This window comes from Pipistrellus hanaki, assembly GCF_964339955.1.
Source record: "Pipistrellus hanaki genome assembly, chromosome: 4".
NCBI lineage: Eukaryota > Metazoa > Chordata > Mammalia > Chiroptera > Vespertilionidae > Pipistrellus > Pipistrellus hanaki.
The window spans coordinates 50,234,255-50,253,627 of record NC_140506.1 but is presented as its reverse complement, the minus strand read 5'-3'; the positions used below and the strand labels follow the sequence as shown (position 1 = coordinate 50,253,627).

General features: G+C 34.1%; 1 protein-coding gene across 1 annotated transcript in view; it reads left to right on the top strand.

The window, feature by feature from the left end:
- Nucleotides 1-9,884, top strand: part of CHD1 (chromodomain helicase DNA binding protein 1) — a 76,736-nt gene extending 66,852 nt beyond the window's left edge. The window contains exons 33-36 of the mRNA XM_084880453.1: nt 3,046-3,142; nt 4,391-4,442; nt 4,943-5,153; nt 7,079-9,884. Coding sequence (XP_084736579.1) covers nt 3,046-3,142; nt 4,391-4,442; nt 4,943-5,153; nt 7,079-7,424 — 706 coding nt within the window. The 3' untranslated portion in view covers nt 7,425-9,884. The remainder of the gene's footprint in view (nt 1-3,045; nt 3,143-4,390; nt 4,443-4,942; nt 5,154-7,078) is intronic.
- Nucleotides 9,885-19,373: the final 9,489 nt, after the last annotated feature.

The window sequence follows — 19,373 nt, the reverse complement described above, 5'->3', positions numbered from 1 at the left end:
ACGTCATGAGGAATGGGAGACAATAATTTTGAAGTACTATATTTATATATTCATATATTCTAGCTTAATCTTTTATTTTTGGTTGGAATATATATACTGAATGTAGCATTAACTCTTTCCTCAAATACCATAAACAATTATTTCATCCTTTTCAACTCATCTTACGATTCCCAAGCTCAGAGCCGTAGATCAAGAATACAATCAAGCCGAGGCTGGTTTGGCTCAATGGATAGAGCGTCGGCTTGGGGACTGAAGGGTCCTGGGTTCGATTCCGGTCAAGGGCATGTACCTTGGTTGCGGGCATATCCCCAGTGGGGGGTGTGCAAGAGGCAGCTGATTGATGACTCTCTCTCTCATCGATGTTTCTAACTCTCTCTCTCCCTTCCTCTCTGTACAAAATCAATAAAGTATATTTAAAAAAGAAAAAAAAAGAATACAATCAAGCTCAATTATATATGTTAGGCTTTCATGGGAATCTATCTTTTTACATTGAAGATCCAGAGTTAAATTTTCTCTGTTGTTGGCTCCCAAACACGTTTTTGATTGTCGCTTAGCTGTGGTAAAATTGGGAAAATAAAGAAATGGAGTGAATTGTTCTTAGAGCTAAATTTCGTTAATTTAAAGGATTATATTAAACATTTTCCTACTTTTTAGTGTAAAGGAGCTTGTTTTCCATCTGAAAATATTTCAATGTACTATATTTTGAAACCTTATAATTAGAGTTTTTTTGAGGTCATAGAGGGAGAAAATCTATATTACTTGCTAGAAAGATTATTAATAAGTATCTTGTTGAAATTATATAGTGACTAATACAAATATATGCTATTTTGGATTTAGTTTATAAACAGGAACCGGGGGTAGGGAGTTGGCGACCGCTGGTATAGGGAATGCTTCTCAATTTTTGGACCATTTCTGACATACCCCATTGTCTGTTAAAACTCTCCATTGGTAAAAGAACTTAGACACTGTGAAAAGGCAAAACAGAACATTTTAAATATATTTTGGGGTTATAAAGTATATTAATTTGTAAAACTCAGCAAGTGTAAACTTAAAAAATTGTGCATCTTATTCTATGTACATTTTATTTTTAAAAGAAGATAACAGATATTGACTAGTTAATATTACGAATACTGAAGTATTTAGGGTGAGAAATAACAACACCTCCATTTATCTTGGAAAGTGCAAACAAAAATTACAATGATTGCCGGAGAGATGGATGTGCAATTTATTTCAGTGCCCCGATTTTACAGGCTATGAAGTATTGCTCACTTTAGGGAGCAGATTTTGAGAGTATTATGTATATATGTGCCCATTAACTATGAAGACATAGGTTATTGCTCTTTAAATTGCAAAATTATAGGCCAAAATATTGATGAAAAAAAGTATCATTATATGTTGCAGTTAAGCAAACAACCTTCACAAACTTAATTGATAATACCAATGGTAATTCAATAAAATTTAATAGCAATTTAATAAAATTTAATGGTTATTTAATAAAATACAGAAAGCTACAACTAACTTAACACTGATAAGAATTCGTCTAAAAAAATCACCAGATACCCATCTCTTTATGCACATGTGCTGGGATAATTCTGCAGTTAATTTATAACTCACAGACTTACATATTTCAAAATTTACTAATACATAGCAATTTCTTAGTAGTTTACTAGCCAGCAGCTATTCTTACATATCAATACTCAAAATCAGAAGGCTGAGAATTACTTATTTTAGTGGAAAGCAAATTAGGAGTCTTCTAGCCTTACTTAGTTATATGAGTCATTTAGCCTCATTACCTGATTTACTTGTTTATTTTTAAAATTGGCTGCTATTTTTACTATGCCTATTTAAAGGTTATTTGTGAAATTAAATAATAGGATAGAGCTTTGAAAATATAAAAACAGTTTAATATACCTGTTACCAAAAGTATCCCATGCAAGGCTTTATAATTTAATGTCTACTTTGTAGTTATAAGCAATAAGTGCTTAATATTTGAAAAATGTGTCAGTCATTTAGAGATCCTCAAATTAAGTGCTTTCATATACTTTCTCATAAAATATAATGAAAAGTTATTTTATAGCTAAGAATTTTTGCTTTCTAAGACCATCTTCCTTCAACCAGTGTCATTAGAAGATGGCTTTCTTTTGGGAAGTTGTTATTCATACAGAGGATTGTGTGTGTGTGTGTGTGTGTTGTTGTTGTTTTTGTTTTTCCTTAAAATTGATTGATTGGCTCATTAAAGATGTTGATGTTGGCTAATCTGCTAAACTCTATCATTGGCTAATTAGTAATTTCTCTACCCTGTTTATATAAGCAAATATCAAGTCATATTTTATAATACCTTTTGAAAAATATTTAAGAAAAAAATTGTGAATATGTAAAACTATTACTTTTTCAGTGATAGCAGATAGACTTAAGTGTCACTGATTATGAATGATTGTTTAGGAAGCTGTGTTAAGAAGTATCCATAGGCTGCATCTGAATTTATCATGAAATACTATGATCAGTTACTAATTCTTGCCTTGGGATGGGAAGAGAGGCCTAAAGACTCCATGTTGTCCATAGACATATAGAGGTCCAAAGACTCCATGTTATTCTCATGACCATTGCATTACAATTATAAAATGACAGTTGTTTTCTAAAGTATAACTGCCAGGCAGAACTGTTAGGGCCCTTTTTTTACAAGTGATATTATCTGATGGTATAAATGTTCAGACTAGGAACATAGCTTATTCCTTTTATAACTAATCTGAATAACATTATGAGTCCTTTCCTGATTTGTAAATTTGCATCTCTGGTTTCAAATTAGGATTGATTAGTGCTTTTCATTCTAAAAATTATAAAATGAAGGGATTTGGAAGAGAAATCAAACTTAATGTTTAGGTTTATTTAGAGTTTTATCCCTATATGAAATGTTAAAAAAACACTAGAAATAATCGCTTTAGGCTTTATTACATAGAGGGCAAAGTATTTGTGTTTGTGTGTTTCGGGGATTATGAAAAATCTAAATATTTTTCACCAGACTAATTTGCCTTTTTTTTCTTCTAGAAACCTGTGGATTTTCGTATCTAAGTTTACTGAGTTTGATGCAAGAAAATTACATAAGTTATATAAGCATGCTATTAAAAAACGGCAGGAATCTCAGGTAAAGTAACACATCTTTTTTTTTTTCCTTATTTATGTTACTAAAACAGACATTCTTCCTTAGAGAAGAATTCAGTTAATAAATGTAGGAGGAACGAATGAAATAGAAAATTACCACTAGAGTACCACATTAAGAACATTTGCAGGTAAGAGCTTCTGAAGGAAGCTAAAATTAGTGAACAAGAAATGAGATATTAGCATAGTCTAAAAATATCTTCTCTAAGATGTTTATTAATTACAAAGAGATACAATAACATTTAGAAAAGAAACTTGCCTGACACCACTGTAAACAAGTGATTAAAATCACCAGTGAGCTGAAGCCGGTTTGGCTCAGCGGTAGAGCGTTGGTCTGCGGACTGAAAGGTCCCAGGTTCAATTCCAGTCAGGGGCATGTACATTGGTTGCGGGCACATCCCTCGTAGGGGGTGTGCAAGAGGCAGCTGGTTAATGTTTCTCTCTCATCGACATTTCTAACTCTATCTCTCTCCCTTCCTCTCTGTAAGAAAAATCAATAAAATATATTTAAATAAATAAATAAATAAATAAATAAATAAATAAATAAATAAATAAAATCACCAGTGAAATAAGACGTATTGACATCATGAACCACCTGAGTATGATGCACTGAGAAAGGTACATCACTTCTGTGATTTGCATAACCTCAATCTAATCATAAGAAAATTCCAGAAAAATTGCAAGAGATATACCACACAGTAACTCTATAGTACTCGTCAAAAGTGTCAAGATCATGGAAGACAAGAAAAAACGATGGAACTGTCCCACATTGAAGGAAACTAAGTTAGACATAAAACCTAAGTGTTATATGAAGTTCCAGATTGGATCCTGGGGTGGAAAAAGATCTTAGTGGAAAAATGTAAAATCTGAATGAAGTATGTAGTTCAGTTAATAGTATTGTACCAATTTTAGCTACTTAGTTTTGATCATTATGCCATGCTTATATAAGATACTAACATTAGGAGCAGCTATAAGAAAGACCTATGGGAACTCTTCGATATTACTTTTCTGTTAAGTCTTAATTTATTTCAAAGTCAAATTTTGTAATGTCATGTGACAAATAGTTTATGATTTTTAAAGAAGATATCTGCAAATGCTACATATATATACATTCTAGTGTATTATGTACAAGCTTCTTTCAGCCTTGAGGTTTTCTTTTTAGGGCCCCTCACCCTTTTTTGTAATAGTTTATTATACCACTTAAAAGATTCTTACATGTGTGCATTTATTTTAGCAAAATAATGACCAGAACAGCAACGTGAATATTCAAGTGATTAGAAATCCAGGTAAGTCAGTCTTACTAATTATTTTTAAAAGCACATTTTAAAATTGTTTTTCCTTTTTGGGGTTTTAGATAATACATACCTACATCATTATATTGAATTTATTATTTTAATCCGTTTTTGCTTATTGTTAACCTTTCCATAAATCACCCTTTACCAGTTTATAGAAATTGTAGGTAATTGTTAAAATACAATAAATTATTAAAATGATAAATAAATTAATTTAGAATGCAATAATACATTTTTTCTGCACAAGAATCACAAAAGTATAGTCTGTCTTAGAAGGAAATGGGCCTTAAATATTTCAGTTGTGATTTTTCACATTTTGGAATAGAGTGACCCCTTTTGTAACTCTTAGTACTGTTTTAATAAACCATTTCTAAATGCTTTAACTACCTGTATTTGGGAACTGATTTTGTTTAGCTGGAGTTAAGACAGAAATTCTTATAATGTAGCAGCAAAGTTAAATTCATTAACAAAAGTTGAGTTTTTTAATTTAACAGATGTGGAAAGATTAAAAGAAAATACAAATCATGATGATAGCAGCAGAGACAGTTATTCTTCTGATAGACACTTATCTCAGTATCATGATCATCATAAAGACCGACATCAGGGAGATTCTTACAAAAAGAGTGACTCTAGGAAAAGGCCCTATTCTTCTTTTAGTAATGGAAAAGATCATCGTGATTGGGATCACTACAAGCAAGACAGCAGGTAAACCTGACAGTCAGTTCTTAAAGTTTGCTTATTTGTTTCTTTCTGTTTTTTATTTTATTTACTATGTTTGACCTTATTATCACTTCAAACAAACCTTATGTGAAATAAAGGTGCTTATTTATAAATAAGAAAAATATGAACTCTAATTCTTTTTGTTAATATTAAGAACTGGGTTTTTCTATAAAAAGTTTTTTTTAATTATAAATTTAAGATTAAAGTTTAATAAGAGATGAAAGTATAGGGAGGAACTGATGAACAAAAACAGATCCAGAGATAGAGAAGCATCAGACTGTCAGACCTCAGAGGGAAGATAATGGACGGTGAGGGTAAGAAAGCATAGGGAGTTCTATAATTATGTCACAGGATTCATTGTTGGTTTTGGAGAATATTTGCTTAAAAACTCCTCAAAATATAATTCTATATAATAAAAGGCTAATATGAAAATTATTCCTTTGATCGGGAGTTCAACCATGGTGTGGGGCTGGTCAGCCAAATGTCTACAGCCCCTGGGCCCAGCCAGCCTGGCCCAATCGGCCTTAATTATGGAGGACCAGCCAGACCCCACCTATGCACGAATTTGTGCACTGGGCCTGTAGTCTAGGTATATAAAAGCCTAATCAACTGTTACAACAGAATGACCAGTCAACCAGTCACTATGATGCACACTGACGACCAGGGAGCAGACGCACAACACAGGAGCTTCCCATGGTGGTCAGTGTGCTCCCACAGCCAACCTCTTCTGGTCCCTCCCTGCCACTGGCTGGCCATCCTCCCGTAGTCCCTTCTCCCATTCTTACCCTCCCCGAAGCCTCCCGCTGGCCTGGCCTTGATCAGGACTGGGTGAGACAGCCCTGCTCAGCCCTGATTATCGGCAGGTTTAGTGACCCCCACCCTTGCACAAATGTGTGCACTGGGCCTCTAGTAAGGTAAAATAAAAGCTTGATGGAATATGGCTGAAATTTGATGGAGGGAGTTCTTTATTACACTTTAAAACAAATGGGGAAATTTTTATTTGAAAACACCTGAGATGGTCCTGAAATCAGGATGTTTTATTTGTTCACTAGAGGTCTATGCACAAAAATTAGTGCAAGAGTAGGCCTTCCTTTCCCCAGCTGCCAGCACCAACTTCCCTCCAGCACCCAGGATCTGGGCTTCGCTCCAGCTGCCACCTGCAGGCACCTGGGACCTGGGCTGCTTCACTCCGGCCATTGCTGGCAGTCACCCAGGATCCAGGCTTCACTCCTGCTCTGGTCTTGTCCAGATGGACGTTTGGTCTAATTAGCATACTACCCATTATTATAGACTAGAGGCCCAGTGCACGAAATTTATGCACTGGGGGAGAGGAGGTCCCTCAGCCCAGCCTGCCCCTCTCAGTCTGGGATCCCCTGAGGGATGTCCAACTGACGGCTTAGCCCTGCTCCTGGTGGGGAGCAGGCCTAAGCTGTCAGTCAGACGTCCTTAGCGCTAACATGGAGGCAGGAGAGGCTCCCGCCATCACTGCTGTTCTTGCCAGACATGAGCCCAGCTTCTGGTTGAGAAGCACTGGCTTAAGAGGCTCATATAAAAAGGTTCTGATTTCAAGTGTATAGTTGTGGTTATCTTAATCTAGCTTCCAGATAATTAAGATGCGTTAATACAAATGATGTATAAAATAAAAAGTACCAAACATCATAAAATGGGGATGTGAAATTAGATTTCTCTGAGGTGGTCTGTATGGTTCACTTTAGTTTTATGAATCAAATAGTTTTTCAAAAGTACACGGTTATTTCCAGTAATTTTTAAGTAATGAAACACTGAACTTTTATACAATTAAAAGTATACTTTAAATTATTTTGTTTTATTTTTAATAAGATGTTATTCATTTGGAAACATTTAATTTGTATTATTAATTTAAATAATATTTCTAATTTCTCTTTTGTTAGATATTACAGTGATAGAGAGAAACACAGAAAACTGGATGATCACAGAAGTAGAGATCACAGGTCAAATTTGGAAGGAAGTTTAAAAGATAGATCTCATTCAGATCATCGGTTACATTCAGATCATCGGTTACATTCAGATCATCGGTCAAGTTCTGAATATACACATCATAAATCTTCCAGGGATTATAGGTATCACTCAGATTGGCAAATGGACCACAGAGCTTCCAGTAGTGGGCCTAGATCACCACTAGATCAGAGGTCTCCTTATGGCTCCAGATCTCCATTTGAACATTCAATTGAACACAAAAGTACACCTGAGCATACCTGGAGTAATCGGAAAACATAACAAAAACTGATATTTTGTTGTTCTGGACTTTTCTTTTAGCCATATTTCATAAACCAACACAGTAATTGCCTTACATGACTTGAAAGATATAAACAGATCTATCAGTAGCAGTATTGTTACTTCTTTCCAGGATGCAAGGTCTATTATCCCAACAGAAGAGAAAATATTTTTATATTTAAGGATTATGCTGCACTGTGCTACAAATATTGTAGTACTTTTTTTTTTTTCTTTTTTAAAGAGATGGAAAATGTTTACTCTTACAGGGACCTCAACACTGCCCTTCCATATAGGCTGGATAAACTGTTTTTAAGTCAATGATTTTAGACTGAACTCCATTTAAATTATGTTTGTATATGAACTTTACTCTGACCTGTGATCATGTTTCAGGAAGGAATGAAAGAGAGTTCTTTTCTTAATAAAGAAAAAACACTCAAGGATTTTGTTCACTTTCCAAAGCTACTTGTTTACATTGTACACTGCGACCACCTTGCCACTTTTCATCACAAGCTTGAATATTTAAATTCTGTACTTATATCTGTAAAATAGCCAGGAACTTCCTGTTTGTGATCTATTATTATGCCTTTTTACATACACACAAAAAATTGACTGTAAATTATTGTAAATAGATTAAATGAGCTTTCCTTACTTACTTCCCTTTCTCAGGCTTTTTTTGACTGTTCCTTTCCCTACCAACTCAGGCCTTCTTATTGTTTTAAAAAAAAAAAAAAAAAATCAGTGTCACAACACTTTTTAATTATTTGTCTTGATGGAATCATTGTTTAGAATGTAAAAAATGGGGAAAGGGGCTACTTAATTCCATTAGTCCTCTTTTTATATTGACTTTTATTAAATACATGTTATTTCGTTCCTTTTACTTTTTTATTTTATTTTTTGGTCAATAGTGTGTATGTAGTAGCAAAATGGTGAGATAATACGTAAAATCTAAACTGCATGCTCTGGAAACATTTTCAGATGCATTTGGTTTTAAAAGGGTAAGTGTATGAACACTCTCAGAATTCAAAATAGCCAAAAGTTATTGTAAATCCATTTGTTTTCTCTTTTCATGTGGGCAATAATGTCAAATGTGCTATGCAGCCAGGTAACATTTTAGATAAACTTGATTGACTTTTATAATATAACTGTTACAATGCACACTGATTGTATATAAAAACCTTATATATGACAAATTAAATTTAAGAAAAAGGATATGTGGGCTCCTGTAATTTTCTGCTGCATTTTTTCCCCTCTCTTAAGAAAAAAGGCACTTAACTTTTTTCTTTTTTAAGTAGTAACATTTAGCTGCCAGAAAATGGATATTTTGATAAGCAGTTGAATATAGTTAATGTGTAGCACTACAACTAAATCTATTTTGAAGACCATATGAATCTATGACGTAAAATTTAGGTCATAGGAATTTTTGTTGGCCTCTTTTTGGTTTTCTGCAGATATTATTTCAAAATGCCTTATATTTATTCACAGATTTTTATTTTGTTATATTCAGTGGGAATTTTTGACGTGTGTAGCATACATTTTTGGATGTGTGCTGTGATGTAACAAATTTGAATCTTAACTTTGACAAATATATTGATATATTCCAATAATATTTTTAAATGTGTCCCTATTGATTTAGCTGTGGGAGCAATCTTCGGAAATTTGTTCATAGATGTATTTTTAAAATATCTTCTGTTTATTCGATTAGGTCTAAAATTTACACTAAGGGTACAAAATAAAGCTTGCTTTCCATTTTTTGTTGTTTTTTTAAGCAGTGATTCTTCTTTTAGTTATTCTGAAGAATATTGATCTTTTTTTCCTCTACTATATCACATAACATGGGGAATAATTTTTAACTATCTCATTTATAATCAATATAAAAGTGATAAAATAGTTTGGTTCCAGTACACATTTTGTAAGCCTTTTCACTGTAAAATTGATTATTCCACAAGATAGCAGTGAATTAAAAAATGTAATGCTTAATGAGGTCATAATAATAACAGAAAACAAATCAGGGTTGACATTTTAAAATCATCACTTTGTAGTTGGAACATTTGGATTATATCCTATTGTGCAAATTTCATAAAAGAACAGTATTACATTTTCTGAGACAATGGAATGGATTCTTAATTCTTCATTTAGTTGAATATTTCAGTCAACTAATTAGTGGAGTTGAATGAAAAATCCAAAACTATGTAACATCTATTAACTGATGGAAAATATGTTCATTTGTAAGAATTACATAGAAGAGGAATAAGCCATAAATTCATTAAAACAATGGAGAAGAACATTAGTACATAGGTATAATAGGGAACATTCTCTATAAAATATGCTTATTTTTGTCTTTTACATGCTCATTTTGCTTTGCATTTTTATCTGTTTAATTTTTCAAGGATAAGAGATTATGCATAGTACTGTACCAATTAACCTTCCACTTTAATAATTTACAATAAATGATTCTTAAGAAAAGCAATGTCCTGTTTGCTTATCAAGAACATATTTTTGTTTAGGATATGTTAGAAAATAATTTGCAGACTGGAAAGCTGTGAAAAATGGGTGTGAATGATTCATTATTTTCAGAGTGAGTGTTTAAAATTAGAACCTCTACAGTTGTAGTAGGTTACCTATGATAACTTTCTGTTTGTAATCATTTTGTAATTAAATAATGAAAGGGTTGTGTAGATTTTTATACTAATTTACACAGTTTACTTTCTTGAGATTTATCACTAGGGCCGGGCTAGCATGGTGCAGTGGTTGTTCGTCGACTTTATGAACGAGGAGATCAGGTTCAATTCCAATCAATGATTCTCTTATTATTGATGTTTTTCTCTCCCTTTCCCTTCCTTTCTGAAATTAATAAAAATATATGTATTTTTAAAAAGAGTATACACTAGAAATAAATGTCATAATTCTTATATGTGCACTATATGACTGTTTTTGACTAGAAAATGGTCTTTGGGCCATAAATGTCATAGATTTATAATTCAAACTATCAAGACTCAAATGTAGAGTGGGCGACATGGCATTGGAGCCACCTGAATCTAATGGCCTCCTTGTTTAACAATGAATTCTTGGTTAACTTTACCATGGCAACTGTAATTAAAAATCATCTGTTTGACTGAGTTAACCTGTAGGTTCAGCCTTAAAGCAAATGTTATTCACCTGAGGTCTCCCATAATCCCCAGATAAGCTTACGTCAGACGTGGCCCTACCACGGACCCAGTCTGGCTTCTGCCGGGTTCCAGATATGGTGGGGGAAAAGAAATGCTCAGATAAAGTATGAAAGCTCATCATGCAAAAGCGCAGAGCTAGGGTCCAGGATTGGAGAGGGACTTACCCACCAACCACCTCTAGAAACGGCAAGCTCCTGGGACTGAACAGGTACGCTTGCTTGGTTGCTCGTTGCTCATTGCTCCTGAGATCGTGGTGGGATGTCTCCTTTGGTTTCCACTTCTGACACCAGGACTGTTCAAAGGTAAGTGGAGGCTTGTTAATTTTAAGTTTATTTCAGTAAAATTATATTTAAATATATTTGGACCTCAGCGCTAAACTGAAAGTGGTTAGGAGTGCTCACGTTCGTCATTTTATATTCTTTATTTTGCTTTTTCTCCTAGCACTTACTCCTAACAGTACTTGTCTTTATATATATTTTATCACTTGTCATTGAGTGTCTCCTCACTAGAATGTAAGTTCTATTAGGACAGAGACTCTATTTTCTTCGCTATATCCCCAGCATGTGAAACAGTACCCCAGACCAATTGTATTTTTTCATTATTTTCCTGGTATTTTTCCCAGAAATGCGATGCCTCATTACTGACTTTTTTTTTCTTCTTGCCACTGTTATCTGGTTTGTTAGTTTTATTGGAAACTTTTATATGCTTTATCATATAAAAGAGTATCTCTGTTATTCTAATCTTTGTACTATCTTCCAGTTTTAAACTTGATTAATAAGAATCACCTGAAGTGTTGAGAAATATAACACCTAGGTCTCATTTCTAGGAATTAAAATAGAAGAGAGCCCAGCTGGTATCAATGGTTGACCCTCATCCTATCTGAAAAACAAGTATTTAAAAAAATAACAATAGGCAGAGAAAAGCCTCAACTAATAAAGTTTTAGGGATTTTACTATTTATTTCTTTGACTTGAATAATAGATTAATTACACTTTAATAGGTATATAATACACTTGTATTTAAATATAAATGAAAAATTGATTTCTGTTATTTATGGCTACTTAGGAAGTATTCTTTGAACAGGTATTCAGAGATGTATGCATGAAATAAGAAAAACATTTTGATTTGTCTATATTATTTCTTTATCCTTTGAAAGAAAATACGTTTTTATTTATTTTTAAACTGGTATTTTTTTAGATCAAATTTAGGTTCACACCACAATGTATTCCTCATTTTCCTTCCCCACTTTCAACCCCCGCCCCCCCTCCCGCCACAGTGGTGCATTTATTACAATTGAAGCTGTATAGACACATCATGATCACCCAAAGTCCATAGTTCACCTTAGAATTCACTCTTGGTGGTGTACATTCTATGGGGTTGGACAAATGTATGATGAACATATATCCACCATTGTAGCATCATATACAATAGTTTCACTGCCCTAAAACCTTCTGTGTTCTATCCATCTTTCCCTCCCTCCAACCCTTGACAACTAATCTTTTTACTGTCTCCTTAGTTTTGCCTTTTCCAGAAAGGCACATAGCTAGAATCGTACAGTTTGTAGTCTTTGTTCACTTAGTAATATGCATGTAAGTTTCCACCATGTCAGCCAGGAAAGAAAATAGCATGATAGCCAAAACGGTTTGGCTCAGTGGATAGAGCATCGGTCTGCGGACTGAAAGGTCCCAGGTTCGATTCCGGTCAAGGGCATGTACATTGGTTGTGGGCACATCCCCAGTAGCGGGTGTGCAAGAGGCAGCTGGTCGATGTTTCTAGTTCTCTATCCCTCTCCCTTCCTCTCTGTAAAAAAATCAATAAAAAATATATTTTTAAAAAAGCATGATACACTATCTTTCCCTACTTGTAAAGACATTACAATGCAAAAGAAGTATGTTGCATTTCAATGCTTTTAAATTGAAATAGAAAAAAAAAAAAATCCCCTCTCACTGATAACTGCTTTTTTCTTTTTTCCTATTTAAAACTTTTAAATAAATTTTTAAAAAGATCATTTACATAAGGTAAATTGCTCTTTTATAGGTATAGAGCATGAGAAACTTAGACATATTATACTATGGGTGCAACTACCAACGTATTCAAGATAGTTCCAACCTAGCCCCTGGCAACCACTGATTCTACCCTAGTGTTTTACTTTTTTCATAATGTCATATGGATGGAATAATACAGGATCTAGTATTTTGAGTTTATCTTTCAGTTAGCATAATGTTTTAAAAATTTATGTTTTTGCATCTATTTCTGAGTAGAACTCTGTTCAGGGTGTACTACAATTTGTTTATCCATTCACCAACTCAGTTTCTAGGCTTTTGCCTATTATGAATAAGGATCCAATAAACACTTGTGTATAGGTCTCTGGATAGACATATTTAATTTTTCTTTGATAAATACCTTGTAGTTGGTAGCTGGGCTGGGTTGTATGATAAAGTTTTTTTGTTTTTTGTTTTTTTACTTTATAAGGACTACTAAACTATTTTTCAAAGTAGATATATCATTTTACATTTCCACCAGCCACAGGTGGGAGTTCTTATTACTCTGATTCCATGTGGACATGTATTAAAGGTTTTGTGTGTTGTTTTTTTTGTTTTTGTTTTTGTTTTTTTTTTCATTTTAGCCATTCTGCTGTGTGTTTAGTAGTGGTAACTTAATTTGCCTTTTCCTACTGACTAATGATATTCAACATTTTTAATGTGTTTATTTGTCATTGTTCTCTCTTTGGTAAAGTATCTGTTCAAATTTTTTTCTATTTTACAAAGTAGAAATGTTGATTAAAGTAATATATTAAAAAACTGAAAATATTTTCTTCTCAGGTATGGCTTGTCTTTTCCGTTTTCTTAACAGTGAGTGTCTTGAAATACGTAATTAAAAATTTTTTTTCATTAATTTCAGAAAGGAAGGGAGAGGGAGATAGAAACATCAATGATGACAGAGAATCATTGATCAGCTGCCTCCTGCATGCCCCCTACTGGGGAACGAACTCACAACCCAGCCATGTGCTCTGACCTGGAATAAAACTGTGATCTCTTGGTTCATAGGTTGATAGCCACTGAACCACACCAGCTGGATGAAATACAGAATTTAATTTTTTTTTTTATAAAGTCCAGTTTATCCATCATTTTTTCATTTTCTGTGTGTGTGTAGAATAACTTTAGGTTACAAAGGTTTTTTAATTTTTTTTTCTACTAGTAGAAGAATTATACTTTTTAGAGTTGCATTTAAGTCTATGATTTTAACATAAAGTGTAAAGTATATATCCAAGTTGTGTGTGGGGTTGTGTTTGGTTTTGTTTTATGAATATGTATGTATACCCACTTCTTCTAGCACCATTTGTTGAAAAGACTATTTTTTCATCTGAATTTTCAATTTGCCTTATTGAATATCAGTTCAGATTATGTGTGGATCTGCTTCTGAGCTCCCTGTTCTGTTTTATTAATTTGTATTTCTGTCCTTATGCCAGTCTATACTATCTAAATTTTGTTCAAAATTGTTTTGGTCTCCTAAATTCCTTTGCTTTTCCACAGACATTTTAGGATCAATCAACTTGTCAATCTCTACCAAAAAGCCTGCTGGGATTTTGATTGAGGTTTTATTGAATCTATAATTAATTTGTTGAATATTGATAGTTTAACAATATCAAGACTTCTGACTATGGACACAGTTGTTTAGATCTTTAATTTCTCTCATCACTGTTGTGTTTTTTCTGTGTACAAATCTTGCACAATTTATTAAATTTACCCCTTAGTAGTTCATATTTTTCTGCTATTATAAATTTACTTTTTAATTTCAATTTTTAAGTGGTCACTAATACTTAAATTTTATCATTCTTTTGACCTTGTTATTTCACTAATGTTCTAATAGTTGGTTTTAGATTCTTTGAGATTTTCTACATAAATTGTCATATCTTCTATGAAAAGAAAATTGTATCTTCACAGTCCTTATGCCTTTTCTTTTCTCTTTAATGTACCTTCTATTACCTCTAGTTTGTTGGTAAGAATAGGCGTCTTGACTATGATGAGAATGGGTTTGGAGGAGGTAAGAATTCAGGCTTTTACCATTGGATATGCTATGGTGGGTTTCCTTTTTTTTTAATTTTTATTTTTTATAATATATTTTATTGGTTTTTTACAGAGAGGAAGAGAGAAGGATAGAGAGTTAGAAACATTGATGAGAGAGAATCATCAATCAGCTGCCTCTTGCCTTGCACCCCCCCTACTGTTGATGTGCCTACAACCAAGGTACATGCCCTTGACCGGAATCAAACCTGGGGCCTTTCAGTCCGCAGGCTGACGCTCTATCCATTGAGCCAAACCGGTTTGTAGATGACCTTTATCTTATTTAGGAATTCCCCTTCTAATCTCAGTTTTCTGAGAATTAAGGAAAAATTAGTGGAGGTTTAGCATAAGAATGGGAAAAAATATTTTAGAAGATATAGTATGTGATGGTAAGCTATGATTAAGTAAATAAAAATGACCAAGATACTCCAACAAGTGATTCCCTGTGACTATCTTCTGTATCCTCCAAGTAGGCAAATTGGCTTACCTTTCAAATCTATAAAGTTGGTTGCTATTATTGAGCACCTTTTCTATGTGTATTTACAGTTTTACACGGCACCTGTGAAGTCAGTATTTTGACCATTTACTGTGGAAACTGACCAAGAGGAGTTAATTCTCCCAAGATCACAGCTAGTGACAAAATTCCGATATAGTTTTGTGGGGTTGTTTTTCACCCCCCCCCCCCCAAATTTCTGTATCTACTGCTCTTTATGCTATATCATGCTTTCTGATTATGAACATCCTAGTTACAGCAGCAGGGCCTGGTGTCCCTGAGCACAAAGGTGGGCAAAGAGAGAACGTTGTTGGGAGATGTACAATATAAAGTCAACCTTCACTACCGTTGCACTGAGAGCAATCTGCAAGCCATTTTTCTCCACTGAAAAAAGTGTGTCACTTTTCTGGACTCTGTAGTACTGTCTGGATATCTCTGATAAGCAAAAATCTTTTGTGCTTGGTCAATGCCAAGTTATAATTATTAAAGGTGAACAGGCTGATTTTTTTATCCATAGCAAAATTCTAATTTTCAAAATCCTTTCATAATTATTTGTGAGAATGTGTGAGATGTAGTCATCTCTATAACATAGTGCAAGAAAAGGAAATAGAATTCCTGTGTTTCTAAGATGTCACATGCCCAAATTTGTAAGTCGTAAGTTCCAACCATATGAACCACTGGAGGGCAGTATGAACCTACAGTACTCATTAAACTAAAACACTGAAAAGCTGTTACTTCTTGGCAGGTGTTCTGAAAACTTTTTGCTCTCAGACTTAGAAAAATAATTTCAAAATTATACATTTTCCTCCAACAGTTTAATTTTATTTCCAAAAATTTTTGAGATATGTAGGTAATTTTTATATGTTATAACAATTTTTAAAAAATATTATAGCCAAATAAATCTAAATACCATGGCAACTTGATACTCATTACCATCCATTTAAAAATTATATGGTGGGGTGCAAGATAGGGACCTGTGGTTCTGTGGGTGGTGCCCCTCTAGCCCTGCCCTACCTGGCTTCTCCTTGTATTTCTATTGATTGATTGGTGTGTTGGGGGAGGGGGAGAGGAAGAGAAGAGAAAGAGAAACATTGACTTGTTGTTCCACTTATTAATGCACCTAATTTTTTTTAATTTTGTTGCTGCTGTTGACACTATTACAGATGTCTCCATTTTACCTTCCTTTGCCTACCACCACCCAGCCCCCACCCCTCCTTCCCTCTGGCCATCACCACACTGTTGTCTGTGTGTAAGGGTTATGTATATATGTCCTTTGGCTAATTCCTTCACCTTCTTTCACCCAGTCCCCCCTCCCCATTTCCTTCTGATGGCTGTCAGTCTATTCCATGCATCCATGCTTCTGTTTCTATTTAGTTTGTCAGTATATTTTGTTCATTAGATTCCACATATAAATGAGATCATATGGTATTTGTCTTTCTCTCACTGGCTTATTTCACTTAGTAATCTCTAGCTTCACCCATGCTGTCCCAAAGAATAAGATTTCCTTCCTTTTTATGGCCGTGTAGTAATCCATTGCATAAATGTACCAAAGCCTTTTTCAAAAATTGGTGCAAGCAATTTTCCTTCCCAAAGCCAGTTTACCATAAGATGTTAACAGCAGAGCCATTTACTTACACATTATTTCTAAAAAATCAGTCATCACCACAACCTAATTATTATTAATAATTTTCACAATTTCATTCAGTGCTGAATTGAGATTGAATGTTACATTTTCTACATAACTGTTCTCTGTGAATAAAGCAGTGTGTATGTACATTAGCACTAACTTATAAATTACTTACAGTGTCTGTCTCTTCCTTCCTGCATATCAGCTGCAGTGTTTTAAGATACACATTTATAGTCTAGAATGGGATCAGCAAGGTTTTCTGTAAATGGCTAGAGAGTTAATATTTTAGGCTTTAAAGCCATACATTCTCTCTTACAACCACCCAACCTTTGTAACATCAAAGTAGCAATAAACAATACATACGTGAATGTGCCTGTATTTTAAAAAACTTTATGTATGAACACTGAAGTTTTAATTTCACATAATTTTCACATATCAGGAAGTTCATTCTTTAAAATTTTTTTTAATCATTTAAAAAAATTTAAAAATAAAAATAAAGCCATTGTTAACTGGTGAGCTAACAGGTAGAGGAACAGATTTGGCCTGTGGGCCGTAGTTTGCTACCCCCTGCCCTATGACATGGCTTAAAAAATCAAAACAAGCTTGGCCAGTGTTGCTCAGTGGGTAAGCATTCACCCATGAAACAGAAGGTCACAATTCAATTCCCGGTCAGGGCAATGCCTGGGTTCCAGGCTCGATCCCTAGTAGAGGGCATGCAAGAGGCGGCCTATTGATGCTTCCCTTTCATCTTTGATGCTTCTATCTCTCTCTCTCCTCCCTTCCTCTCTCTGAAATCAATAAAAACATATTTAAAAACAAAAATAAAAAAATCAGAATTCTATTCTTACATAGTCTGTGTTTTAAGTGATAAGCAAAACAAAAAAGATACCATCAAATACTTCTGCCTTATATGTATGCATAGTGGCCAAATCTGTATCATACCTTGGCCATCAATGAACAATGGAGTAAATTTATCTGCTAGCACGCAGACATTGTCCTTCCATATACTATATTATAATGGCTTTGATATTACATAACATCTAAAAGTATCCTTTGAAAAAGGAATTTTACCAATGGCTTAATTTTTATCTCTATTGGCAAACAGATAAGAATATTTAATTGTTGGAATTCAAGTTTCATTATAAATTTGTTCTCTATAAAAAAATTTCTTGCCAAAACCGGTTTGGCTCAATGGATAGAGCGTCGGCTTGGGGACTGAAAGGTCATCACCACAACCTAATTATTATTAATAATTTTCGATTCCGGTCAAGGGCATGTACCTTGGTTGCGGGCACATCCCCAGTAGGGGGTGTGCAAGAGGCAGCTGATCGATGACTCTCTCTCATTGATGTTTCTAACTATCTCTCTCCCTTCCTCTCTGTACAAAATCAATAAAATATATATTTTTTTTAAAATTTTCTATTTTCTAACATTTAAATGTCTTCTTTTGACAGTTATGTTTCTAAACCATTGGAATTTATTATCATGTAGAATGAGGTAAGATACGATGTTAATTTTTTGCATATTAATGGGCAAACAGTTCAAGCACACACTGTTAAATGCCTTCTTTTCCCAGTAATTTGAATGATCAAGTCCATCGCATATCAAATTCCTCCATAATAGGTTAGGATTAACTGTTGGCCTCTATTCTGTTTCACTAACTTATTTTTCTCATTCTGAAGCACTATCATTGTATTAGTTGTCATGATATTCTATAAATTATTGATACCTGGTAGATATGTTTGGATATGTTTTTCAAAATTATTGTTTTTCTCTCCCACATAACATACGACATTGACCTTTTTGGGTTCGAAGGTTTTCACAGCAACAAATGGTAGCAAGTGTATAAATGTGAATAGATATCAATCTGTAGTTTGGTAATTTCTCTGCCATCAGAAAAAAGCAAATAGCATGATTTTGCATAGTTATATAAAACTGTGACTGATTTTATAAGAACAGTCACTATGCATGAAATCCTCTAGGGCTATTTGCTACTAGTCTTTTAACAGAAAAGGCACTGGGACTGGTGTCAGGAGATCAATTTTCCAGTAAAGTTTACTCATTGTATATTCCTCATCATACTTAATCACACTTGTTTTTATTGACTGGGTGTGCAGAATCACTGCAGGTTAGATCTTGCTCTAGCTTCTGCAGGTGCATTCTATATCCATTCTATTTCCACCTTTACTCTGGACTTCCTGAGAGTTGATGTTCACATCCAGGACGGAGGCTTTAAACAAACCAAAACAAAACTTTTCTCTTCCATTGTCCATCACAGTTTTACTGTTGTACCTTCTTGAACATTTCCTAGATTTGTTTGCCAGTTTTTCAAATGATGTCTTTAATTCTCCTATGTGTAAGTGCCCATAGCTCCTTATTTATTCTTATCTATACTGATAAAAGGGTAATAGGCTAGCCGAAACCGGTTTGGCTCAATGGATAGAACATCGGCTTGGGGACTGAAGGGTCCCGGGTTCGATTCCTGTCAAGGGCATGTACCTTGGTTGTGGGCATATCCCCAGTAGGGGGTGTGCAAGAGGCAGCTGGTCGATGACTCTCTCTCATCAATGTTCCTAACTCTCTATTTCTCTCCCTTCCTCTC